Source organism: Eptesicus fuscus, chromosome 20, assembly GCF_027574615.1.
Source record: "Eptesicus fuscus isolate TK198812 chromosome 20, DD_ASM_mEF_20220401, whole genome shotgun sequence".
In the NCBI taxonomy this organism is placed as follows: Eukaryota; Metazoa; Chordata; class Mammalia; order Chiroptera; family Vespertilionidae; genus Eptesicus; species Eptesicus fuscus.
Genome location: NC_072492.1, coordinates 35920060 through 35947077, shown reverse-complemented (window position 1 = coordinate 35947077; position 27018 = coordinate 35920060). Strand labels below are relative to the sequence as shown.

The 27018-nt window shown below is 39.7% G+C and overlaps 1 protein-coding gene across 2 annotated transcripts in view; it reads right to left on the bottom strand.

Moving 5' to 3' along the window:
* ATP6V0A1 (ATPase H+ transporting V0 subunit a1) overlaps positions 1 to 26484 on the bottom strand; it is a 53509-nt gene extending 27025 nt beyond the window's left edge. Inside the window, exons 1-9 of one of the 2 annotated variants that reach the window (XM_008149351.3) lie at positions 26353 to 26484; positions 24090 to 24251; positions 13181 to 13259; positions 11924 to 12021; positions 11244 to 11372; positions 5071 to 5174; positions 4629 to 4755; positions 2722 to 2804; positions 2113 to 2206 (exon numbers count right to left, since the gene is read on the bottom strand). In XM_008149351.3, the coding sequence (XP_008147573.1) occupies positions 2113 to 2206; positions 2722 to 2804; positions 4629 to 4755; positions 5071 to 5174; positions 11244 to 11372; positions 11924 to 12021; positions 13181 to 13259; positions 24090 to 24206 (831 nt within the window). In that variant the 5' untranslated portion in view covers positions 24207 to 24251; positions 26353 to 26484. The remainder of the gene's footprint in view (positions 1 to 2112; positions 2207 to 2721; positions 2805 to 4628; positions 4756 to 5070; positions 5175 to 11243; positions 11373 to 11923; positions 12022 to 13180; positions 13260 to 24089; positions 24252 to 26352) is intronic. The other variant, XM_008149354.3, reaches the window with a different exon arrangement.
* Between the last annotated feature and the right edge of the window lie 534 nt (positions 26485 to 27018).

Sequence of the window (27018 nt, the reverse complement as noted above, 5' to 3'; positions counted from 1 at the left end):
ACCACCAAATCTATGGCACAACAATGTAGTTCACTGGCTTTTACTTGGCCCATTAAAGAGTGGTGACTTTCCAGGTGGAGCCTGTAACTCACACTCAAAGAAGTCAGCACCACAGGCCCAGACGCTGACAAAGCAACAAATCCACGCTGAAGAACAGCAAGCTGCAGAATCCCCTGAAGGCAAGCCAGCAGCAGGGAACCATGGGAAAGAGGCAGTGCTGAACACCACTGTCTGCCTATGCCAAGAGAGACCCCATAACCGGAGACAGGAGACACTGGGGTCAGGAGGACCCGGAACCTTTAGAGGGAATTTAGACTGCCACATACCACTGTCATCATGGGGCAGATAGGGCTCCATGTTCCTGTCAGGCTGGGAGGGGGCGCTGCGGGGGGATGTTTCAGTGCTGATCCTCTGGAAACCAGTACAGAGTTCCTCAGAGGAATCGCATTGCCAAGATGACAGTGTGAGAATGGGACAGGGACACTTTACAGCTACTGCCGTATTTACCACCAAATAGTTAAGATTTTAATAGCAGAAAAGAGGCTAAGCCAGAATTGGACAAGCAACCTGCTACTCACATTTCTGCATGAAAATCTATCTTAAATCTCTACATTATTTTGAAGAGGAAAAAGCTATATACTAATCATTTTAGCACAAGTGTCCATCATAGTTCTTCAAGTCAGTTCAGAAAAAAAGTAGTAACTACCTCTTGACAAACTATCTTGAGCAGTAGAATGTGACTTACATAGAGAGATTTTTTAAAAAGCTGCCCTGGCTGGTGGCTCAATGGTTAGAACATAGGCCCTGGTACCAAAGGGTCTCGGGTTCGATGCTCAGTCAAGGGCATGTACTTGGGTTGCAAGTTTGATTCCCAGCCCCAGTTGGTGTGTCTCTCACATATTTTCCTCTTCCTCCCTCTTCTTTTCCCCCTCCCTCTCTCCCTTCCACTCTCTAAAAATTAATGGGGAAAAAAATATCCTTGGTAAACTCTTACATCACTTGAGAATAAAGGAACAAAATTACTTTTTCTCCTTCTGGCTGTTGACAATTTCATAATTACTATTACAACTTCTGGGAAGCAATGTTCTATTTGCTTTTTTCTTTCTCTATCTCCCACCCCCTGGTATTCATCCCTTTTTAAAGTTTCAGGTCAGTTCATGTGGGTTACACATGCTCTTTCAAATCTACCCATAAGCCTGGGAGGGGATAAGACAGTCCTAGAACCCAGAACATACTAATATGGCCTATCGTCCACCAGCAGTTTGGGTTAAACAGATAAGAATATCTCAAAGGAACTGGAAGTAGGTCAAGTTGGTGGGTCACATACAATGGGGGTCGGAGGGAAAGATGAAGTTGAAATGGGAATTACAACATATCTCTGACAATTTTGCCACTGGAAAGAAATGCCTTTGGGATTGGAATGTTTATTAATGTTTCAAGGGGCACTCATCACATTCTTTCAACAGGAAACAACACTCCAACTGGCCACCCTTTTCCTTCCATGTACCCATAAATCATGGCTCCTTTCTCAGAACTCTGTGACAACCACGGTGTGTGTAAACCACACACACTGTGATTCTGGGAAAATCTAATGCAGTCTCTTCCTGGTACAAGAGTTACACCAGGACGCTTTGGCTAGGCTGTGTGGTTGATATCCACTGTGACCAGAGGGATACACACCAAGCGGTTGAGAGTGGCTGCCTCTGGAGGTAGAGAGAGAGAGAGAGAGAAGAGAAAGAGAGAGAGAGAGAGAGAGAGAGAGAGAGTGTGTGTGTGTGTGTGTGTGACAGGGTGGAACTGACTTTGTACACACTTCTGTATTATTTGATTTCTTTTCTTAACTAAGCATACTTTTGACTCATGATGAGGAGAATTGAATATTCTAAGCAAAGATTTCAGATGCACAGCATTCCTGTCTCTTATGAGAATGATTAATGCTTTTTTTAAGCAGTCATTCCATGAAACTTTTCCCCAGCTCCCAAGGAGACATTTCCTTTTCTGGTACCCTGAGCTACTGCAGGTGCCTAATAAACTGTTTGTGTTTCAAGGAAGGAGACTGGTCTTCTATTTTAGTATTACACAAAAACAAATTCCCATCAGCCCTCTACGTACCATTTGGAGATCCTCAATCCTGGTATTAACTCCAGAAGCCATTTCCTTCCTCTCCTGGGGTGTCTCAGGACAGGGATAGAGTGAGGCCCGGAACCTGAAATGTATAGACACAGCCTGAGGAACACAGATATTTCTTAACCTATCCAATTTAAATAATCTCAGAAAGTAATCCTCATTTACTAGAAGGACCAAAATAGGATTAGTTCAGACTGGTATAATAATCAGTAATAATTATTTATGGTAAGTAGCCTACAGATAGAGCAGTAACATTTGAACTATCTTGGTATTCTCTGTAGCTATTAAATTTCCTTAGATTAAAAAACAAAAACTAGCCCAGCGGTGTGGCTCAGTGATTGAGCATCCACCAATGAACCGGGAGGTCACAGTTGGATTCCAGTTGGGGCAAATGCCCAGGTTGCAGGCTTGATCCCCAGTAGGGGGCATGTAGGAGGCAGCCAAGTGATGACTCTCTCATCATTGATGTTTCTATCTCTCTCTCCCCCTCTTCCTTCCTCTCTGAAATCAATCAAGATATTTAAAACAAACAAACAAAAAACAGTAATATAGAAGAGTTAGCCTGCACCCTTAGGGGAGGCATTTTTCTCTTACCCTTCGCAGATTTTCTTGACTCTGTTTTTCAGCTGGTCACCTTGGAAGAAAATGATGAACACAGACTTGTGCACGTAGTCGCCCTAGGCCCCAAACCGAAAACCAAGACTTCAGACTTGCAACCCAGAAAAAAAGTTCTTAAGTAACTTACTTTCTTGGTGATACAGGAACAACAAAAATCCTTTGAGGATACGGCAACCCTGTATTTGAACCACTATCCTCCATCCATTTCTCAAGCTCCACTACAAGAACATTTGCCCTGTAATTGCTAAGTCACAAAAAACGTCCTGTATTTGTTTTTAAACTCAACCAGGGGCTTGACACAGACTCTAAGATGATTCTTCTCTTAGTACAACTTAGCCCTATTTACCAATTCCACTTTAAACCTTCTATTGCCTGAAAGCCATAAGTACAGAGAAAGGGAAGAAAGACATTCCTGTCTGCTCCCATGCTTAGACATTCCCAGATAAAGAGAACTGGGTAACTACAAGGAACGGAGTAGTTGGGGAGAGTGTTGATGTAGAATTTCATGATCCATTCCGATTTAGACTTTAGGGGGCAAGGCGAAACGCAATCCATTCCAAATACCAAGTTTACACTTGAAGTCTGGAAGGAAAGATGAGAAAAATCAGCTATCCTGGGTGTTAACCAAGATTGTCTCTATTTCCTCATATTCCTATGGAGCTTGTAGAATAAGAAAACAAAACTTTAGAAGATAAAAGGGGATGACGAGTGAAGGAGATAAGGCTTAAGACTTAAATTCCTAAATCCTCTAGAAACAAACTGGTGCACATTCTTGGTGCAGCTGCTCTGCTGGAGCCACGAGATCCCAGGCACCCTTTCCTCAGTTTGTTGATAAAATGGTTTCTGTGGCCCAGACACCTGGCTGCACATTCCTGAGAACAGGTCCACGTTAGGTATGACTGCACACCACAGTGTCTTCACAGCCCAAGGCCAGCCTTCACTAAGACTGTAAGACTGCTCCTCTGGGTGCGGGGACGCACCGTAACCTAAGTGTCACTATGCTCCCACTCCATACTGAGGATAAAAGTCACCTACTGTCACTGGGTTTTCTTTAGCTGCAGGACCCACCCACTCTGAGAAGTCTCACAATTCAATCTCTCTTCTTAGGTAGGGCAAAGAATGTTAATTTAAGAAATCCAAAAGATAATTTAGAACAACAACAAAAAACAACAACTTCAGGCTTCTAAGTAATACTAATACAAAAGTGAAGTAAATTTTTTTGCAGAACACTTAATCTTCATTGCTTGTTATCCCTGAAGTCAGAACTCACCATACTTAATATAGGTTTATGTTAAGAACTCTGTCCCATTATGTCAAATGCTAAGATGTTAAGCTATTCCCACTCTCCAGAGCACTGGGTGGGAACATCATCCTACCTTGCACAACATGTAGTTTTAAACTAATTCTAAATCTCCCAACAAACAAGTAGACAATAAAAACCTTACCAACTAAATTTCATCAACTTACAGAGATCAAAATCAAGGAACTCTCCTTTTTATATATTGATATTACCAAACTTGGAACCAGATGTCTTACTTTAAGCTAACTTACACAGAAGGTTACTTTTTTGTTGGTCCCAGATAAGTAACACAAAACATATAAAGCTAAAGGTTAAAATAACTGGGGGAAAAACATATTTACATTCAAAATAATACACAAGCATAGCTTTAAAAAGTGCATGTGTATGTCATATATGCATCATATGTACACAAATGATGGAAGTTAAGAGGAAAAGAGCCGTCTTTCAAATTCCCAGATCAAAGCAGGGGTAAACATAAGGGCTCCTTTGTGGGAGGTTCAGAGTCAGGTGCCACCAGGCTGTGCTACTGCTCTGAACTCCCTTTACAAGACCTAGTCCATGGGACATAATTTCCTTGTCTTACAGTCACAGGATCCTCCAGAGGGTTCTCGATTTCAGCCTGTCGCAGGAACACATTCCCCCGGCACACCCGCCAAAGCATGCGCTCAAAAGTAGGGATGCGCTCCCGGTTAATCACACCAGCCACGAAGCTGCGGGAAGAAGAGCCAGGTTGGGAAATCTATTCCATGCCATGGGATGGAAGGCTCTAAGACAAAGAAGGAAAGTGAGGAGAGGTACGAGGATGACAAACATGATTACACACTGTTATGTCAAAAAGACTGAAGTTTTACTTCGGGTCCCAGAAGAGAGTTGCAAGAACACAATCCAAATCAACTGAGGAACACCTCTCAACAGGCTCAGAGGAGAGTGCATTCTGGAAGCAAGTAAAAGCCAACCTTTTGCTCTTCTGAACAGTAAAAATGAACTTGACCCCACTGAGGACGGAGGGTTGAAGTGGTACTTACCCAAGTCTTAAAGGTGTGCCTCTTCCTATCTCATTTGGCTCCAAGAGGGATGAGGACTCTTCCAACAGGTCTGGATCCGCCATCTGCTGATGATGCAATTCAGCCTGAATTCACAAATCAATTAATATCTAATGAAAATAGTTAGTGGCATGCAGGGAACGAGGAACCAGGAGATAAGTTCAGAAAATAAAGATGAGAAACAAACCACCAAAAGAGAAGATGTACCCACAAAAAGAAGATAAGAAGAATAAGGAAAGAAAACAAAGAAAAGAAACAAGAGGTAAAGAAAGCATAATTGCCCCAGTAAATCATCTGGGGAAATGGTTTAAGAAATAAGGAATAAAAACAAAACAAAATAAAACATTAAATGATGGTGACATGTATAAATCTTACTTGGTGGAAGCCATTTTTTCTCTTATATTTTCCTAAATGAGCCATGAAAGTACCAGGAAATACCTTTTCATGTGGATAGAAGCTGAAGTATTTCTTCCTTTTGAGCAAAAAGGAGGCAGCTCAGCAGAAACTCTCAACATCCAATTTCCAGGCAGTTACAAACTAGAATTTTCCCTGTGTGAGAATGTGAAAGATGGAGACTCTCTTCCCAAGGAAGAAAGCAAGGCATCGTCACTGTCTCACGCACAGTGTGTGATCTGGAGAAAGGCAGAAGAGGCATCTCCAGATACCTAGGTCTTCTGTGCTCTTAAAAACGCAGAACATGAGGACTTTCAGCCATTGTATAAAATGCTCCATGGGATAAAAAGAGTATTTCTTTCTCCAAAAGGATAAGAAGTACAATAGCTGGAGAGGCTTGGGCCTCCACTGCATCCATAAAGGGAAGAAAAAGTGAAAACATATCAGAATGTCCTAGCTTTTGAGCAGGAATCTAGGAATATGGAAAAGTTCATGTGGGCTTTACAGTTGCAGGATTCTTGAGAACATAGCTAATCCACTAATCTGAACAAGTGAAGAGAGAAGCAGATATTAAGCCGAAATACAGTGTGTGGGCTAGTATAATTGTTTAGATTTAAAATGATTTCCACCATGACAGTTTATACAATGAAATGCAGGAGGAAAGGGACCTTTTCAGATGTGCTAGGTCTATATTTCCTAGCCTCTCTTTACACAACACGTCTTACCTACCACCTTTTACTCCCATCAGGAAGGGGAAGCTGCCCTAAAAAATAAAGGCCAATTGATTTCTCCACGGCCTGACCTCTCCAACTTTAATATCCATGCACTTCTTGTGTGGCCAAACAAAAAATCAGTAACATTTTTCTCCATCATTTTCATTCCAAATTTCAAGATTCTACTCCTGTCAACCCATTATATATTTATATCTCCTCATGGGAACTTCAAATGTAAGTCTGGAAGCCTTAATATGTGAAGGCAATTGCTTTGGAAAGTAAATTTTAAAAGCAGAATCAACTTTGATTTTTTTTTAAAAGGGAAGGGCAGAGAAATACTGTCATGAGATTTGGAAAAGCTTAAGATGAGATAATGGGCCACAGGTTACCACCTGCTGTCAAATGCAAGTTTAGAAGTTCTTCTTGTTTCTACTTAAGGTCAAACCAGCTCACTCCAAGCTACAGGCAATTTATTTTGAGGGTCCAGATGACTTCCACATTTCAACGTGCTCTTGGGATGTCCCTTGGCAAAAACCAGTGAAACTTACTGCTACTCACAAGATTCCTGCCTACTTCCCTGTGCGGTTCATGAGACTTGGTTTAAATAAACCCTAAAGATCAGACTCAAAGCAAACATGTACTCTAAGGGGACAAAGATGAAACAGCAATTAAACTACTCCAAAGACTGTATCTGGGACTCTCTTGATATAAAAAAAACAGAATTAAAGTTAAATAGAAACTTGCAATAATCTTCTAATTCATAATTACACTACTTCATACTTACGAATCCCAAGTCTTGCCCTGTCCACGTGGCTCCATTGGTTGGAGCATCGTCCCGTGCACCAAAAGGTTGCGGGTGCAACTCCCAGTCAGGGCATATACCTAGATTGTGGGTTTGATCCCTGGTCAGGGTGCACACAGGAGGCAACCAATCGATGTTTCTTTCTCTTTCTCTCTTTAAATAAAAAACAGCCCTAACCGGTTTGGCTCAGTGGATAGAGCATTGGCCTGCGGACTGAAGGGTCCCAGGTTCGATTCTGGTCAAGGGCATGTACCTTGGTTGCGGGCACATCCCCAGTAGGGAGTGTGCAGGAGGCAGCTGATCGATGTTTCTCTCTGATTGATGTTTCTCTCTCTCTATCCCTCTCCCTTCCTCTCTGTAAAAAAAAATCAATAAAATATTTTTTAAAAAATAAATAAAACACACATATCCTCAGGTGATGGTTAAAAAAATGGAAAAAAGTCCTAAGTCTTAGAGAGGAAAGTAAAATATTTTTAAATAAAATAATCGTGCCTCATGAGAAAATAGGATGACCAGAAACCCTAACTGAAGGCCTTTAAGCAATCTCTAAAACCATGCCGTCGAGTAGCAAAATCCTAACTGGGTTCTCTAGTAACAATAAGGACACTGCCAATGTTCCTCTAAGTTACTTGCTATGCCCTCAGGTTTACCCCCTGCCCCAATCAGAACACTGAAACCATGCCTTGAAAAAGGAAGTAGCAGAGCTTCAGGAGGTCTATTTCTACTCTTAAGTATAAGCAGCACAAGTCCAGTTCAAGCTACGTTAATTACTAAGAGCAAACACTTTTACTTCCATCTATGTTAAGAAAGAAATTACACTTCCTTCTTCTCTCTCTAAAAATCAATTTTAAAAATCTTTAAAAAGAGAGAGATATAGAGATAGAGATAGAGATAGAGAGAGAGATAGAGAGAGAGAGAGAGAGAGAGAGAGAGAGAGAGAGAGATTACACTTCATCACCTAAGGTATTCACCCAAACCCCAAAGGAGATGGCAGATGGGAAAGAAAAGTAAAGAAAGCAGATGAATGAAAAACTCAGAAGGAAAAGAAGGCAGGGATCTGCATGCCATTAACCATTACTTTTCCAGTCTTCTTTACGCTCTCATATGTTATGGTGCTTATGGTAAAGATGCAGAGAAATCTCTCCAGCTCTTACAGTTCTTCATAAGCAAGAAGACTGAGAAAAGGATAATCATTAACAAGTCATTTTAAATGCTCTGGATAAGAAATGGCTAAGTCAAATTTGTAATCATCTTAAATCATAAGAATATTCAATGTGTTTACCTTTCCCCTTCCACACCCCTCACCAATCAGAACCCCTATACCAAAAGATGGAAAGAATCATTCTCTGATTTAGCCATTTCCTGCTAACTCATTATTATAAATTATTAATCATAGTCACCAAAAAGAAGGCTTTGAAATTGGTAGTGTTTTAGGCCATTTGCAAACCTTCTAGTTTTAGGCATGGAAGAAAATCTCATGAAAAAAATCTATGTTTCCAAGATTTGAGGGTCTCAAGTTTTCTTATCTTTTGCAGTCTTTAAAGTGTGCCCCCCCCCCATGTGCGCATGCGCTTACTCTGTGAGGTCTGGTTTCGTGTCATGGCCTGGACGCCTGAGGTTGCTGTTTAGTGACAGCAGGGCAAGGGCTATTGAAAGGGACCTGGCTGAGGTTACGAGCTAGTGGCAAGGGCAGGCAAGGCACTGACTGTGCAGTTGGAGAGAAAAGGCAGAGTGGTTCTTGCCGGATTTCCTGCACGGTGGTGAGGGTGCTAAGAGTGAGAGGGACTGATAACAAAAGCAGTGGAAGAACCTCTCATAGTCAAGGCCTTGTGTTCAAAAGTGAACAACTCACCACAGATTGGGCATGAAGGTCATGAAGATTTAAGCCTGCTTTCTCAGCATGGGCATTTCATGTTTAGACGTTTTAAGCACAAAGAAATTCCAAAATCCATAACTTATGATTTTAAAATCTTATGTCATTTTTCCAATTGGTTCCTTTTTATATTTTTACTATTTTTAAAAATTATAACATTAAAGTTTAAATAACTATTTCCCTTAAGGGAGTCCATTTGTCAATCTTTATTCAGAATTTTTCCCAGAATGAACTAGACTAAGAAGCCCATTTCAATTCTTAAATTCGGGAGGTTCTGAAAGACATTTTCATACTTTTCAGCAACATCTGAGCGGTAAACAAAAGACTATATCAAAAGGAAAAAAGAGAAGCGGTGGTGGGATTAAGTCCTAAATGTTGCTAAAAGTAGCTGAGCTTTGATCCTGAGACCAGGTTTATAGTGCATCTGTGGGCAGCAGCTTGAACACATTCAGAAAAGCACACATCTGGGATCACTGGAGGCACTGTGTTCGGGATGTTTCCTCATAACTACGGATACACTCCTTGAACATAGGGACCATGTCTTACTCATCTTACGCCTCACAAAGAGTAGGTGGTTTATCAAATGTTCAGTGAATTAATGAAGATAAATACGATGTGTAGGCAGTGAGCATACTGGAATTCCAGATTACCTGTTCATTAAAACCATATGCCTAAGTGATCATGCCTGTTGCAAAAGCCCTGAAACACTTGTAAAGAGTTAATCACACTGCCCCACACCCTCTAACGTGACGATAATTGCGGACTAGTGAAAGAAGTTATCAGTGGTCTCAAATTCTCAGCTCAGTGAGCAAGCTGAATATTCACACTAAACCTCTCTTGATAAATACTGCCAGATTCTAATCCTTAGGAGGACCAGGCAATTAAATTCATAAGACCTTTCCCCCTTTCCCTTGCCCCAGCAGATCTTTTTAATTAGCATGGCTTCTCTAAGTCAAAGCCTTAGCTATTGAGGAATGTATCACATCTTCAGCTGACTTTCTCTAGCCCGGTGGTTCTCAAACTAGCCTGCCGCCCCGATGATCTTATGAAAACAGATCGCTACGCCCACTCTTAGACTGGTAATTTGCATTCTGACAAGTTCCCCGGCAAGGCTGCTGCTGCTGGTTGGAGAACCCCTATTCTAGTGTAAGAACAGTGGGAAGTGGTTCTTTCACCAAAACACAGAAATTAAAAGTGGAACTGAGAACAAGAGCAGATACTGACTAAACTGGGCCTTCTATTTTTTAAAAGTTTTGCCAAACAAAAAAATTTGTTTTGAGCAAAGGAAATAAAGAACTTTATGGGAAGGCACACTGAACGGTGACTAGAACAATCTCTGAAGTGTCGTTATGTTGCTAAGCAGGTGGCAAAAACGCCTGTAAAAAAGAGAATTATCCAGCCTGGCCAGTGTGGCTCAGTTGGTTGGGCATTGTCCCCGTGCCGGTTCGATTTCTGGTGAGGGCACATGCCCGGTTTCAGGCCTGATCCCTGGTCGGGGGCGTGCAGGAGGCAGCCAATGAATGTTTCGCTCTCACATTAATTTTTCTCTTTCTCTCTCCCTCCCTCCCTTTCTCTCTAAAAATTAATAAAAATAACAAATTAAAAAAGAGAGAATTACCCATATTTTAAGCCATCAGAAAAATCATGTCCAGGTTGAAAGCTAAGACTCCTTCCCAGTTTTAATTAGGAGAAGGAAGCTTTTTGAAAGCCTTGCTCCAAATCCTTTCCATGGGGTCACCTCAGCAAGCTGTTGGCAACTTAGTCACCTACATTTTTAATCCAGGAACTTACTAACATTTTTCCCTATCTGGTAATGCAGTTGAGTTTATATGAAAATCCAGGGATTCCCAACAAGCATCCTACCAATATTTCCATATAGTATTTTAAAAAAACCACTTAAAAATTAAAGTGTGATATGTGCTATCTAATGTAGGTAAAAGTGTGTTTGAAGGTTGATGGTCAAACATAGAAATAAAATTAAAATTTGATGACAAAAGGTTTGGAGATTAAACCTTTGTTATAATTTCACATGTAACCGAATGTTTCTTGTTGCTTTGACTTTAACCTTGAACATTTACTTACCTTAAAATATAATGTAAAAATTTTAACTAACTATGTTAATACCACTACTTTAGGGTTCCTTTCCCCATCTTGAGATGAAAAATTACAGAAAATGCAAAAATATATAAAATTATGTCTGGCTATGTACTGCATGAAAAATGGAACATAATCTGACATTTCTTCAACTAAAATGTGAAAATGGTATTGCTTTCAAACTAGCAAATTAAAATAATTACTGGAATAAAAATATGGCCCACTTGTGCAGGTGTAACATCATCAGCTGCTCAAATACTGAAAGAAATAATAGTCTGACCTCATCGAAAAACTGCTGAGTTTTGCGAAGTATAAATTTTAATTCAGTCAGTTCCAGGAAGTTTCTCTTCAGAGCTTCCTGGTTGGTGTTGATTTCCTTCAGTTCATTTTCAATCTTCTCAAAATTAGCCTACAAAAAAAGAAAAAAATCAAACTATTAACTCAAACCAAGCTCAATGAGCTTGCTCTGAAAGACATGAATTCATCCATTCAACAGAACTCTAGCTACTATGACAGATATCTTATATCTACCCTGCAAATAGGTGATTTTACCAGGGCAATTTTCTTCATTAAAATTTTTGCTTAAAATCGTCTTTATTTATATGTTCTATTATACCCTTGGTTGAATTCTCAGGAGACTTCAGATAGATAAAATAAATATGAAATCCACTGGCTATTCATTTATTTAGTCAATGAGATTAATAAATTACTAGGTAAAGTGACATTAATCCAATATGGTTTCAATAAACCAAAAAGCATTTATTTAGTGGCACATGATACTGTTCAACATGCTGTTCTATACCATAAAAAGGAAACTTCATTTTAATTCCAGCTACAAGAAACTTACAATCAATAAATAATGCTGACAAAGACAGCTAGAATTACTCTACTTTTTATCCATTCAGAAATTTCTACATTTAAACAGCAAGACACTTATCTGGCATCCTCAGAATTGTTTACCTCTAAGTCAATCATGTCCCGGGGGAAGGGCACCTCTGGATTTTCGCCAGTGTCCATAATTGGGATATTAGCTTTTCTTATCTCTTTCTCAACAAATCCTAAAATGACAGAATCAAAACATTCGTGTATAGCATATGCCTGGAACTGCCAATATTTGAGGGGGGGAAGGGGAAACTTCATTCTAAGAAAGATACTTTCACACAAAAGAAGCAGAACATGTAAATCCTTTTTTCTCTATATTCCTCATCCCTCTACCCCACAATCTCTAAAGCACAGCTACCCCAAAGAGGGTTATCATCCCATTACTGTCCTCATTTCCTCTGCTGGTCTTCAAACTAGTCCAATCTGCTTCAGCTCTGCAACCCCTGTGACTGCTGCCCCAGAGTATGATGGCCTCATCACAAGTACTGCGGGCAGAGCAGAGCTACGGAAGAGCCAATTCAATAGACTATTTGACAACTGACACACTAGTAAGACAACTCCAGATCAAAGGGTTTCATTACATTTAAATGAAACAAAACAAATAAGAAGCAAGAGGCAGAATAAGGCTCCAAGACACCAGAAGAGAAAAGTGTTTCATGTGACAACTACCGACTCTTTTTAGGATGGGGACCAAATTCACCTATCAGCTAACTGAGAGCTGGCATAGTATAATAGCAAGACCTTGGGTTTTAGAGCCAGACAGAACAACCTGAATTCAAATACTGATTCCATCATGGCCACTTACATTCTTGGTCCATGTCACTTAACCTCTCTGATCTTTGGTTTCCTCACTTATTAAATGAAGTTAATGCCCATTTTGAAGGGATGTTGTAGGAAATGAATGAAAGAAAGCATATGAACATCCTAACTCTCAATAGAGCGTTAACTGTTAGTTTCTTCCCTCATACATAAATAGCGCAGATTAAAAGGTGGCTATGCTGACATCTAAAATTGATGGTGGTCTGGGTTCCATCTCTCAGAATTCTATAATGTAATTCTGCTATAAAACCCTTCCCGCACGCACACACACAAAAAGCAGTGTTTTCAGCGTACAGCCTTGTCATCTCACACAAGGTTTCCATTAAGCACCACCTGGTCCGAACACCACAAAATCTACTTGTATACGAGAAATTCATCTGAACATCAGGATCACAAGACTTTTTCTCCTTTCTTTTTCTCCTGTAGGATTTCCTCTCTTTATTAAGAGCACTGGTGTCTCTAATTTAAGATAAATGACTCATTATAGGAACATCATCAAGACCAAACTGCACATACGAAGCTTTCGATCCATTTCTTCACATCTTCTAACTTCATTCACAAATTTCCGCTGGAAAACATTCACATCTGGATTTAACTGCAAAATAAGAACACAATACCAAATATTCAAACACTGCATCTATTTCCTCTGTTTCACAAGCAGCACATCCTGCAAAGTAAAAGCCTGGTGTTGTGTCAATGCATGATGCAACACTAATGAAAACTGTCTACTGGCCCACTTTGGAGCCAGATGCACCAACTAAAGATACAAACCGCTTCCTTGCTCTGCAACATATTGAAATGGAGGCAAATTACACAGAGAACAGAATGTTCTTCCTAGGCCCCCTCCTCCACCACCACCAAATACCGGGCCCACCAACGTAATAGCTGCTCTGCCTGCTCTGCCGGTTTTCCCTCCTTCTTCCCAATCAGAAGAAACAGAAGGCAAACTTCTCTTGTTCTTCTTTTCCAGGTTCTTCACCTTCTAAGTGGCAGGCTGGTTCGTTCATTCAAGTAATTTTCAAAGCAATGTGAAATATAAACAAGAATAAAACAAGTTCCTACTCATTGAGAAACTTGCAATATAGTAGAGAGGAAACATGAACATAACCAATAAGATAGCATGTGATAAATTCCATAAAAGTAATACAAATAAAGAACTACTATAGTTACTTTTTCAATGTTTATGGAGCAAGCACCAAATATGTGCCGTACACTGTATTAGGCACTTGTGTAAATATAAAGAATAAAAAATGTCCTAACTTTTAGGAGCTCAGTTTCACGCACAATAAATACACTTTGTTGTGACAAATGCTATTAAAAAGTAAGTAAAATATTGTTGGCAGTTTTTAATACAATTAAACATACCTACCCACCACATGTCTAGCATCTACTACTAGGTATTTGTGTAAGAAAATGAAAACACATTGACAGAGACTGTACAAAAATGTTCACAGCAGCTTTATTCATAATAGTTCCAAACTAGCAATGATCCAAATGTCCATCAATAGGAGAATGGGTAAAGACATTGTGGTATATTCATACAATGGAATATTACTCAGCAGTAAAAAAGAATCACCTATAGCTACCCACAAAACCAGATAAATCTGAAAAAACATTAGGCTGAGGAAAAAAAGTAAGACCTAAGAGTTTGAAAGTATGACTCCATTTACATGAAGTTCAAGAATAGGCAAAACTAATCGATGATGCTGGAAACCAAAACAGTGGCTATCTAAGGGAGCGTGGGGGTTGACCAGAAGTGAGCACAAGGTAACTTTCTGGGCTGCTGCAAATATTCTGTCTTGCCTGGGGTGGTACTTACAAAGGTGTATAAATTTACCAGCATCATCAACCTGTACTCTTAAGGTCTTTGCATTTCACTGAATACAAATATTACCTCCATAAAAAAGATGTGTGTGTGTAGGGAAGAACACTAGTTCTACTTGGAGATAAAGAAAAAAAATGTGCAAAGGTAACCACCTGAGCTGGGACGATGGCGGATGAAGCAAAGTTCACCAGCAGAAATACACAGAATGGAAGGAGGAAGACCATGACATGCCCAGCTGGTGTGTCTCAGTGGTTGAACCAAGAGGTCATGGGTTTGATTCCCCGTCAGGACACATGCCCAGGTTGTGGGCTCGATCCCCAATAGGGGGCATGAAGGAAGCATGACTGATGTTTCTCTCCCATCAATGTTTCTATTTCTCTATCCCTTTCCCTTCCTCTCTCCATAAAATCAATAAATATATAAGAATACATATATATGACAGACCAAATGATCTGACTTTTTAAATATATTTTTAAAAAATTTACTGTTTTGAAGAAGAATATTGTGTGTGAAGAATGAAGTGTAAGAGAGAAACTGATGACAGAGAAACTAGTAAGGAAATTATTGGTATTATAATATTAATATTAGAAGGAATCCTATAGCAAAAAGCATTATTAGAGATTAAGAGAAATGCTACATATGATAATAAGAAAAATTCCCATGAAGATGCACAATTCTAAACTTGTGGGTCCCTAATAAATTGTTTGTTTTTCACCGACCAGGCAGTACTTCGGCTTCTCATTCAGAAATTTCCACTTCAATAAACATGAAGTGAACTACTGGTTTCACAATCAAAGGCAAAGTTCAACTACGGCCACCCACAACCTGTTTCGGACAAGGCATCTTAAAAATATTTCAAACAAAAATGAACAGAAGTACAAGGAGAACTGATAAGCCTGTCTATGTAGTGGGAAATTTTAGTGTAACTTTTATATTACTGATACATCAAATCTACTAAGTAAGGATAGAGAAAATTTGAACAACATAATTAGCTTAATCTAATACATACACACAGAGACATGTGTACATCTACTCCCTTCATCCAACAGTTATCTCTTCAATAATTCATTTGCAAAACTGACCACAAAATAGGTCATACAGCAAGTCTCAGTATAAAACTATTACTATACAGACAATGTTATTTGATTACAATGCAATTAAATTACAAATTCACATAATACAACTTACCATATTTGGAAATTCTAAAATAGTTCTAAGTAATTCATGATTCAAAGAAGAAATCAAAATGATATTTTGTTTGTGTCTAAATTGCTGATTTTGATGGTGATATGACTAGTTCCAAATGTATTCAGTCATGCCCACATTTGAAAGAGTAAAAGAGCAATCATGTTTGCCATGAAACAGTGTTATATTTATTTTGTATTTAATATAATGAGAAGTGATTTTCATTTTTCTAAGCAACTGAAAAAGTCCAGTTCAATTGATGCTACAGATGAACTAACACATGGCTTTCTCCTTCTCAAATAACTACAAAAGAAAATCAAATTATGTTATTTTATTTAAGTAAATTGTACTTAATGAGTGACACAAATGTATATTTAGAGACAATAATGCTTCACATTTGCAAGGCTGAGTGGTTGTTTACCATGGTCTGGGAAAAGCCTAGTAATTGCCTATAAAAGAACCATTTCTGTTAACTCTTGTCCTTAATAAGTAATATGTGAATCTTGATGCAATACTTCATTCATTAGAATAATCCTTCCATCACAAAATTGCAGCTTATGTATAAGTTTAATGATTTATTTGTAAATGATGGCAATAATTCCCTATAAAAGATCTTAATAACAGTAAAAAAATTAGTATTTAATGACTGACATATATGAAGCAATTTAAATAATTTATGAAATGATAATGAAAATGCTAAAGATCAAACTTTGCAGGATGCAGCTAAAGTGGTATTTAAAGGAAAATGTATAACTTTAATTGCATATAATAGAAAAGACTAAAAATTAATGTTCAAATTTAAGACATTAGAAAAAGATAATAGGATATAGAAAACAACAAAAAGGAGAACAAAACAAGTCCTAGAGAAGATGCCCCAGATCAAAAGCTGAATGTTTTTTTAATTAGTATTTTATTTTATTATTATTTTTCTTAGCAGCTGGTTATTTGAAAAAACAAAATGGCCAAAATGTTTATAAGACTGAGAACAAAACAGGTAACTACAGCCCTAGCTGTTTTGGCTCAGTGGACAGAGCACAGGCCTGCAGACTGAAGGGTCCCGGGTTCCATTCCAGTCAAGTCTCTCTCATCATTGATGTTTCTATCTCTCCCTTTCTCTTCTTCTCTGAAATCAATAAAAATATATATATTTTTAAAAAAGGCAACTAAAGATAGAAAAGATTTTTTTAAAATATAATACTAAAATCAGCTTTATGCCAATAATGTCTCAGAAAGTTTAGATAATAAATGGACAATTTTCTAGAAAAATGTAATTACTAAAACTAACTTCAAAAACAAAAACAAAAAACAGATTAAGTTTATAATCTGTAAACACCAGGTCTACAAGGCTTCAAGATAGGTTCTATCGCCCTGATTGGTGTGGCTCAGTTGGGTTGAAGCATTGTTCCGTGTACGGAAAAGTTGCAGGTTGGATTCCCAGTTAGGGCACATACCTAGGTTGTGGGTTCAATCCCCTGTCAGGGCACATATGGAAGACAACCAATTGATGTTTTCTCTCACATCTATGTTTCTCCCTCTCTCTCCCTCTTTCTCTGTCTCTAAAATCAATAAGCATATCCTCCAGTGAGTATTAAAAAAAAAAAAAAAGATAAGGCTCTACTAATCATTCAAAGACTAGATAAGCCCAAATCTCAGAAAAATTAACCCAAAGAGGAGAAAAATGAAGAAATACTTCTCAACTATAAGTGAGATTGGCCAGTATAATCTTGACAGCAAAATAAAATAAGAATAGTTTGAGAAAAGATAGCTATAGGCCAATATAACTTATAAATCATGAAAAAATCCTAATAAAATATTAGAAAGCTGAACGCTAAAATTCTTTTGAAATACACCTCATGACCAGGTGAGTTTATCCCAGGCTTGCAAGCATGAATTTACCTTAAAAAAAAAAAAAATCATACAAACGACTGGTAAGCATATGAAAAAAATGTTTCCTATCATTAGCCATGAGGGAAATGCAAATCAAAACCACTGTGAGAGCCCAGCTGGCATGGCTCAGTGGTTAAGCGTCGACTTATGAACCAGGAGGTCACAGTTCAAGACCTGGTCAGGGCACATGCAAGGTTGTAGGGAGCGTGCAGGAGACAGCCGATCATTGATGCTCTCTCATCATTGATGTCTCTATCTCTCCCTCTCCCTTCCTCTCTGAAATCAATAAAAATATTAAACAACAACAAAACCACTGTGAGAATACCACTTCACACCCATTAGGATGGGTATAAATTTTTTTAACAGAAAATAACAAGTGTTTGTGAGGATGTGAAGAAATTAGAACCCTCATACATTGCTGGTGTGAGTATAAAATGGTGTGGTTGCTGTGGAGAGAAGTCTGGGGGTTCCGCAGAAAGGTAAACATAGAATTACCACATGACCCAGCAATTCCACTGCTAGTTATATATCCAAAAGAAGGGAAAACAAACTACATATTGTATAATTCCATTATATCCAGGGTGGGACAAAAGTCGGTTTACAGTTGTGAGTACGTGAAACACAGTTTATTCTTATATTATTTATTAATTATTGTATTATTTTCCATACGAACAACTATAAACCTACTTTTGTCCCACCCTATATAATGTCCAGAATAGGGAAATTCACAGAAAAAGGCAGATTAAGTGGTTGCCCAGGGCTAGGGGGAAAAGGAGTGACTGCTAATGGGTACAAGGTTTCTTTGGGGTAATGAAATGTTCTGGAATTACACAGTGATGATGGTTTTGTGAATACACTAAAAACCATTGAATCATATACTGTAAAAGGATGACTTTTTTGGTATATCTCAATTAAAAAGAACACAGGCAGAGGAATCAGACAATCCTGGGCACTACTCTGTATGTCCTACGGGTATTTATTTTCATCTATGCCACAGGTTTCTATTCTGTCAAATGAAAATGGTAGGCTCCACAAACCAAAAGTAGGTTCTACTTTGCAGAGTTGTGAGAAATGCCTGCAATAATAATACAAAATGCTCAACATGGTATCTATTAAAAATATAAATTATCATTATGATTGTGTTAGACAGTAAGGAATTGAAGAATAGGAAAGAGTAAGAAAAAGAGAAGGAATAGATGAGAGAACATACAAAATTTTGAACAAGTTGAGTGAGGGAACATGTCTTGCTCAATTGGCTCTCTAAAACCCAGAGTGGTATCTTTTACAGAGTAGACAGAATATATAACTACTTCTTATATTGAAACCACTCATTTTAATATGTTGCATATTTTCATTCAAAGGAAAAGATGCAAAAAGACAGAAAAGTACAGATACATGTTACAACACAGATGAACCTTGAAAACATTATGCTAAGTGAAAGAAGCCAGTCCCAAAAGATATGTTGTATAATTTCATTCACATGAAATATCCAGATAAGCAAATCCACAGAAACAGAAAGTAGATTAGTGGTTGCCAGGGGCTGTGGAGGGAGAGGAGTTGGGGAGTGACTGCTTAATGGGTGCAGGGTTTCTTGGTGAAGTAATGAAAATGTTCTAAAATTCATTGTGGTGATGGTTGTACAACTCTGTGAATATACTAAAAATCACTGAATTGTACACTTTAAATGAACAAATAATATGGTATGAGAATTATATCTCAGTAAAGCTGTTAAAAAATAGTAAGACAATAACCAGGACATGTAATTCACCAAATTAATAGATTGAAGAGAAAAAATACAGTAACACCAATAGATGAAAAGGCATTCAATAAAATTCCACAACCATTTGTAACAATAACTTTAGAAAATCAGAAATTGAAAGAATATGCATAATCTAATTAATAGAATTTTCAAAAAATGTAAGAGTAAACATCTTATTTAAATTGTGAAACATTAGCCCTGGCTGGTGTGGCTCAGTTGGTTGTGGCTCTGTTGATTGTAGCATTGCCCTGTACACCAAAAGGTCTCGGGTTTGATTCCTGGTCAGGGCACATACCCAGGTTGTGGGTTCGATCCCTGGTGGGGGCGCATGCAGAGGCAACTGATGGATGTTTCATTCTCACATCAATGCTTCTCTCTCTAAAATCAATAAAAGCATGCCCTCAAGTAAGGATTTAAAAAAATTGTGAAACATTAAAAAGATTCCCCTTAAAGTCAGGAGCAAGACAAGAATGCCATTTAATGGATATTTAGCATTTTGCCCTCTTTCCTTAGTAACAAAAATTCCAATTTTGTTCAGGGCAGCAAATGCTCAGTTAAAAAAGCACATTTCCCAGACTCCCTTGCAGCTAGTGTATGCCATAATCCTAGCACCAATAATAAATTTTAAAAGTCTGTTGAGAATTTCTGGGAAAGAAATATGTACCTCTCCTTTCTCCTTGCACTTCCTTCAATGATATGCCTGGAGCTATGGGGGTTATCTGTAAGTACAAAAGCCAAATGTTCAAGGATGGTCAAACAGAGATACAGAATGATGACAGCGTGGAGCTGGGCTTCATGTTACATGAGAAAAGTACACCCCTATCATTTGGGCTTTTTGTTACACTCAGCTAAGCACAATCCTAACCAGTATTAGCTTGCTGTTTCTCTTCTTCAACATGTTACTGAAGGTCCCAATGTGTACGGTGAAATGAGAAACAGAAACAAAACGATAAGGATTGGAAAAGAAGTAACAGCTTACTCTCTAACGGTACGGTGAAAAAGATTATATCAAATGTGACAAAATGTTAACAACTGGTGAATCAACATAGGAGTATTCAGGCTTGAAATTTTTCAAAATAAGAAATTTAGGAAAAAACACACCAATAAGCAAAAAAGAAAAATAAATTTTTTGTATGACAAAATACACCATAAATGCAGGGAAAAGATTAGCGACAGCCTAGAAGAATTTATCAGTAAAGGAGTAGAAAAAGATTAGATTCCAGAAGACATGAAGAACTTTTACAAATCCCACAAGTTAACAAGCAAAAGGCCAACAACCCCAATAGTAAACAGGCAGGTGATATGGACAGACGCTCATGGAAAATGAAACCTATTATGTCCAATAAACAGATAAAAAGGTATCAGATGTACTAATATAGAAAATGCAAACTAAAACAACAATAAGATACCACTTCGCACCCATTGGATTGGTAAATTTCTTTGAGCACAGAGGTGTTGACATTGTTCCTGACACTGTGGCATGACAGGAACTCTCAACCAGCCAGGGGAGCATGACCAGGTACATGCACTGTGAAGTACACTTTGACATCCTCCAGCTAGAGATGCACACTACACTCAGCAATGCCCCTCCTAGTTACAATCCCTGGAGGAGCAGCAGGTCCATGTGATCAGTACCGCTTTCGCAGTAACAGTAAGACATTATTTGCCTTTTTCATTCTCATTGTCTCATGAGTGTTTCAGTAAGTTTTCCAGAGTCTCATGACATACATCACAGCGGACTGACTGCAGAAGCAAATGAGAAGCCAGCTATCTTCTATTAATTTAGACACTAAAAGATTTTTAAAAAAATTTTAAAAATACCATTCTTCTTCTTCTTTTTTTTTTTTTTTTGGAAAATGTAGCTATTTTTCAGGAATATGCTATTATAACATGTAGTGGATTTATAATTTTTAAATGAGTTAATAAATATTTAAAACATTTCTCAGTTTTAATTTCCAATTTAATAAGTATGAATAGTTGTAACGCACATAAAAGCTCATTAGGGTTCTCAATTTTATTTTATTTAAGAGTGTAAAGAAGTCTTTAGATCAAAATGTTTGAGAACCACTGCCCTGGAGAAACTATAAAAGATGCATACCAGGAGACATAGATAAGACTCTTCATCGCAACTTGTAATAGCAAAGAACTGCAATCATTAGAAGGAAAAAAAATGATAAATTATATATATATATATTTTTTAAAATATATTTTATTGATTTTTCACAGAGAGGAAGGGAGAGGGACAGAGAGTTAGAAACATCGATGAGAGAGAGACATCGACCAGCTGCCTCCTGCACACCCCCCACCAGGGGATGTGCCCGCAACCAATGTACATGCCCTTGACGGGAATCGAACCTGGGACCTTCCAGTCCGCAGACCGACGCTCTATCCACTGAGCCAAACCGGTTTTGGCATTAATTATATATTTTTACAGTAACTATATAGCAATTTAAATAAATGAACTAGGGCCTCCTATACCAACATGGTCAAATCTCACAAATGTTAAACTTAAAAAGTACCTGCTGAAGGATACATACAATATGATACAATGTAAAGTATACAAAATTATACCATATATTACTTAGTGATTCATACATACATAGCAAAAGTAAAAAATAAAAACATATGGGAATAATACTGTCAACAATAATAAAAATAAAGAAAAAAACACACGTAAGAGCAAAAGTCACTATACAAAGTAACCTCTAGGGAGGAGGGGAGAGAAATTAAACACAGGGAGGAAGGAGAGGCAGGAATCTTCAATTATATGTGGAATGTTTAACCCTTTAGTAGATAATATAAATTACATAGGTATTCATTATATTATTCCCCATAATTTTTGTATGACTGAAATACATAATAAGTAAAAGTTAAGAATGCTGAATGAACCCAAATGGGTATTAGAAAGGGAGATACTATATAGGACCAGATGAAGAATTGCAAATTAAGGGTGAGTTAGGTTTGATTTAGGTTTTAAGTCTAAAAAACTGGAAGAATATCAATGCATTAGCTCAAGGTTAGGAAGTGAGGGTGAAGAAATAGTTTGTGAAAAGGTAAAGTGTTGGGATTTAGACATATTAGCTTGAGAAGCAGAGGTGACAACCATCTTAGAAATTTGTATATTCAGGGGAGGTATTTGAGACGTCGAGGCCAGAGATATAGATTTGGGACTCACTGAATAAAGATGAAAGTTTTGAGAATGGATGAGAGCACTGAAAAAAGGTGACAAAGGAAGATGTGGGTGTGGACAGGCTTATCCAGAGAGCAGAGAAGAGAGCTTGGGAAACACTGACACTGAGGGCAGAGATGGAGAAGATAAGAGAGGCCGGGGGAAGAGCCTCGGAAAGGTAAAAGAACACTCCAAAAGAGAGGGTATAAAAAGGTACAAAGAAAATGAGGAATAAGACTATCACTGGGTTGTATTTGTGCAGTTTCAGCTCAGACTGAGAACTTCCTGAAAGCTTGCCAATTCCAGTAAGTCAATATTGATGAATCCCACACCTTTCTGATTACTCCTCTTTATCCATCCATTCCAACAAATATTGATTATCTTCTACGTGGGCACTAAGGATAAGATAATCACGGTCTCTGTCTTCGTGGTACTTAGATCAGAGTAGCAGATAGAGACTTGAATCAACTGCTCACACTGATGAATGTACAATCACAACTATAATGAATGCTATCAATGAGAGGTACATGGAGCTTTGAGATTGCCTAATAGGGAATTGTTACCTCCCCCCACCTTTCAGCAGAAAGTATCAGACTGTAAGCACCATAGGGCATACTTTTTATACGCTTAGACTATTCATTTTGTTTTTATTGATTTTTTTCTTTTCAGAGAGGGAGGAAGGAAGAAGAGAGAGAGAGAGAGAGAAACAATGATGTGAGAAAAACACATTGATCGGTGGTCTCCTGTATGAGGCCCCACGAGAGATCGACCCTGCAATCCAGGTATGCGTCCTGACTGGAAATCGAACTTGGGACTTTCTGAAACATGGGACGACGCTCCAACCAACTGAGCCTCACTGGCCAGGGCTGTCCATTTTCTTTTCTTTTTTAAAAAAAATATATTTTTATTGATATCAGAGAGGAAGGGAGAGGGAGAGAAAGAGAGATATATAAACATCAATGATGAGAGTGAATCATTGATCAGCTGCCTCTCGCACGCCCCCCACTGGGGATTGAGCCCGCAACCCAGGCATGTGCCCTTGACCCGAATCGAACCCGGGACCCTTCAATCCACAGGCCAACACTTTATCCACTGAGCCAAACCGGCTAGGGCTGTTCATTTTCTTTTGATATCGTCTCCAACATCCCAGCATAATGCTTCAGCTTAATAGGTATTCAGTATATGTTTACATATATACTATATATCCCTAACTGAATGTTTCAGATCTTATAATAAATATGACCTGCTGTATGGAAAAGCTATGAAAATATTTTTAAGATCCTGCTGTGGGTGTTAAGGAGCCCAAAAGTAAAGCGGGAAGCCTTGAACAGGTTAGTTTGCTGTCCTCCATTTGCATCCCAAGCAATTACTTTGAGAATGCTTAGGATTATTCTCAAAGGGGAACCAGTAAAAACATGAAAGGGCTGGCCCACGACATTCTCACCTCCAGAAAGACAACTCAAAAAAAGTGTACCAACAGTACGCGTGCTGTCATGTTATTTTTGCAAATAAAAAGCAAAACATTCATCATAAGGCAAGTGGCCATGACCAGAAAAATACAGTTCAGTGGTAATCAAGAAGCAGCCCCACAACTACTTACATCACGAAACTGAACCTTTCCGAGTTCTCCTAACTCGCTGACACAACAATAAGCAGCTTCTGACTGTAGAAAAAGCTGGGCCAGCGTCATCTCCTCACTCCGGAAAAGCTCCCCCATGGCGGCAGAAAGGACATCAACTGAGTACCCGGATGTCTCTCCAACCTAAGGCAAAAAAGAGAAAATGGCATGACCGTGGAAATTACTAAGAGGGCGAAGAGCAAACAACACTCAGTAAGGCTCTTCCGTTTTGCATTTCATGTCTTTCACCTCGTGCTGACAGGTCTTTAACAACTGTTTTGACATCCTCCTTAGAAAGATGGAAAGGAGAAATTGCAAAGGCTGCCACTGAATCCTCTCCCACAGAGTGCCTGATGAAAAGTCTCTTCCTTTGCAGTCAACATCAGGGTCAAATGACAATATTTTGGGACATCTCAATACATAAGAATGTATCTATATTAAAAATAGGAACTGGGGATCCCAAAACAGCTTTTTAATACCCTGGACACAGTATTATGAGGCAGTGACATCCACACTGCTCTGTCTTGGTTTCCATTTGTGTCAGGAAACGGAAGAGACCTCACTCATTTTCTAACCTGTACTGCCCATTTCTTTTTCTTCTTTTCTTTTCTTTTTTTAATTCTCACCCGGGGAATATGTTTTTCATTGATTTTAGAGAGAGGAAGGGAGAGGGAGAGAAAAACATTGATCAGTTGCCTCCCAGACCCACTCACTCTGACCGGGGATCGAACCCTAAACCTATGTAAGTGTTCTGACTGGGAATCAAACCCACAACCTTTTTGGTGTATAGATGTTTCAACCAACTGAGCCACCTCACCTGGCTAGGGCTACTGCCCATTTCTAACAGCCAAAGTCCCAACCCTACCCTAAAGTTACGACTACCTTAAAGGGTTTAACCTTCCGAATTCCTCAGAAAGCACCATCTTCTCACTACAGAATCTAAATACATAATCATTATCTTAAAAAAGAAAAAAAAAAAGAAAAAAGGAATCAGCTTGCTTATTAAACTCAATATCAAGTCAAGCATGGCAGGAATACACTGATAATGACAAAGCAGTTTTATCAAGCCACAGAGACTAAGCTTTCCACCTCGGAAGCTTTCTGTTTCTCATCCCCACCCTCAAGATTAACTACATTGTTCCGTCTGTTAAAGCTTCTCCTGCAGGAGTCAATAAAGGTTTGATTTTAGGGTTGTCTTATCACCGCGGGGTCATAAAGACGAGTGGCGCTATCAGTGGTCCTGAAAATGCGATTATTTATTCTCCATCAGCTATTGGGAGGCACAGATGGTACAGTATCTAAACTCGGAAAAAATCATGCGGTATTTTTAGTATCATGAGAGCATCCGTGATAGGCGAAGCTGGCATCAAAGGAAGAGTTTCTCTCCGGGAAGGCTGGGAGACATTTTGAAAAATTTGAGTGACAAACCTTGGTGCATTTGATGTTCAAAGCAGCAGAAGAACACACTCAGATACAAGCACGGCTTTCTCAAGAGATTATGTAGCTTAATAACAGCCCCCAACACACATCGCTCCTAATTATGGGGCAGAGTCCACAATCTCTGAACACATAAAAATTATGCCTGATCAGCATAGTTCAGGGGCTGCCAATAATGACAGCCTCCAATGAGCTGCCTCCCTCCTGTTTTTTTAACGATAACCAATCTCCCTAAATCCATCTCTCCGACGAACCAAACAGAAAGCCAAATAGGCCAAAGCGATTAGGGGGTGCGGGGGGAGTGGTGGTGGTGGTGGGTGTAGTGGTGTGTGTGTGTCACAGAACAAAATATAAAGAAATAGGAATTCTGCACAAGATTAATCCCAATAAGGCGTCCCCGCGCACTGCCGCTGTCATCGCGTCCTCGCCTCCTAACAAGGGAGATTCACCTGCTTCATTCCTGTCTCCCCAGCGAGCACAGGCACACCTACCGCCTGGAGTAGGGACTAAAAGGGAGACATTCTCAAACTGGGACCCCATTTAAGAAGTCCCCCCCCCAAATTTTTCGGACGTTCCAATAACCTTCAGTTCCCCCGCCTACCCCTTAAGTGGCGGAAGGGATCAGGGCCTCCAAAGGGGAGGGAACCTCGGTTCTTCTGCCCACAGAAGGGGTGCCCAAAGAGAGGTGAACCCCCATTTCCTTTCAGAGACCGAAGGTCCCTGCCGCTTCCTCGGACCAGTGAGGCGGGCGTTAGAAGGATTCCCTGTGCCCCTCGGAGCCGCTCCCCGCCGCGCTGTTCCCGCTCACCTCCAGCCGCCGGCGGGGCCCCTGCCAAAGGAGTCGCCGCAGACCCAGCCCGCAGCCTCCCCGGCTCCGGGCTGCAGCGGCTCGGACGCGCCTGCGCCCGCAAAGCCACGCCCCTGCGCCGCCGCCGGCCTCCGCCCTCGGATGACCTCATTGCAGCCGGCCAATGGGGTGCGGCCTCGGGCGGCTGCCGCAGTGCGGAGTCGCCGGGCCCCGACGGGGCCGGGGTGCTGACGCCATCTTGTTCCCCACGGCGCGGCCGGCGGGAGGACGGTCGTGGGCGGGGCTGGCGGGGCTGGCGGGGCCGGTGCTGAGCCCTGCGGAATCCCGTCTCTCCGGCCCGTACCGTGAGCGAGGCGGTCTGCTTTCTTTGTTTGTACCCAGAGAATTCATCCCCATGTTTTCTCCTCGAGGGAAGGAGCCTGAAGGGAGGGGAGAAATCACTGTGCAATGGCCTGAGAGCTGGAGGGGAGCTTGCAAGCGCTTCCAGTACTTTCATACACACACTCTCAGATAGACACACACACAGAGACACCAGACAGACACACACACACAGTCATACCCACCACACACACAGTCATACCCACCACACACACATACACACACACACACCACACAGACACACACAGTCATACCCACCACACACACAGTCATACCCACCACACACAC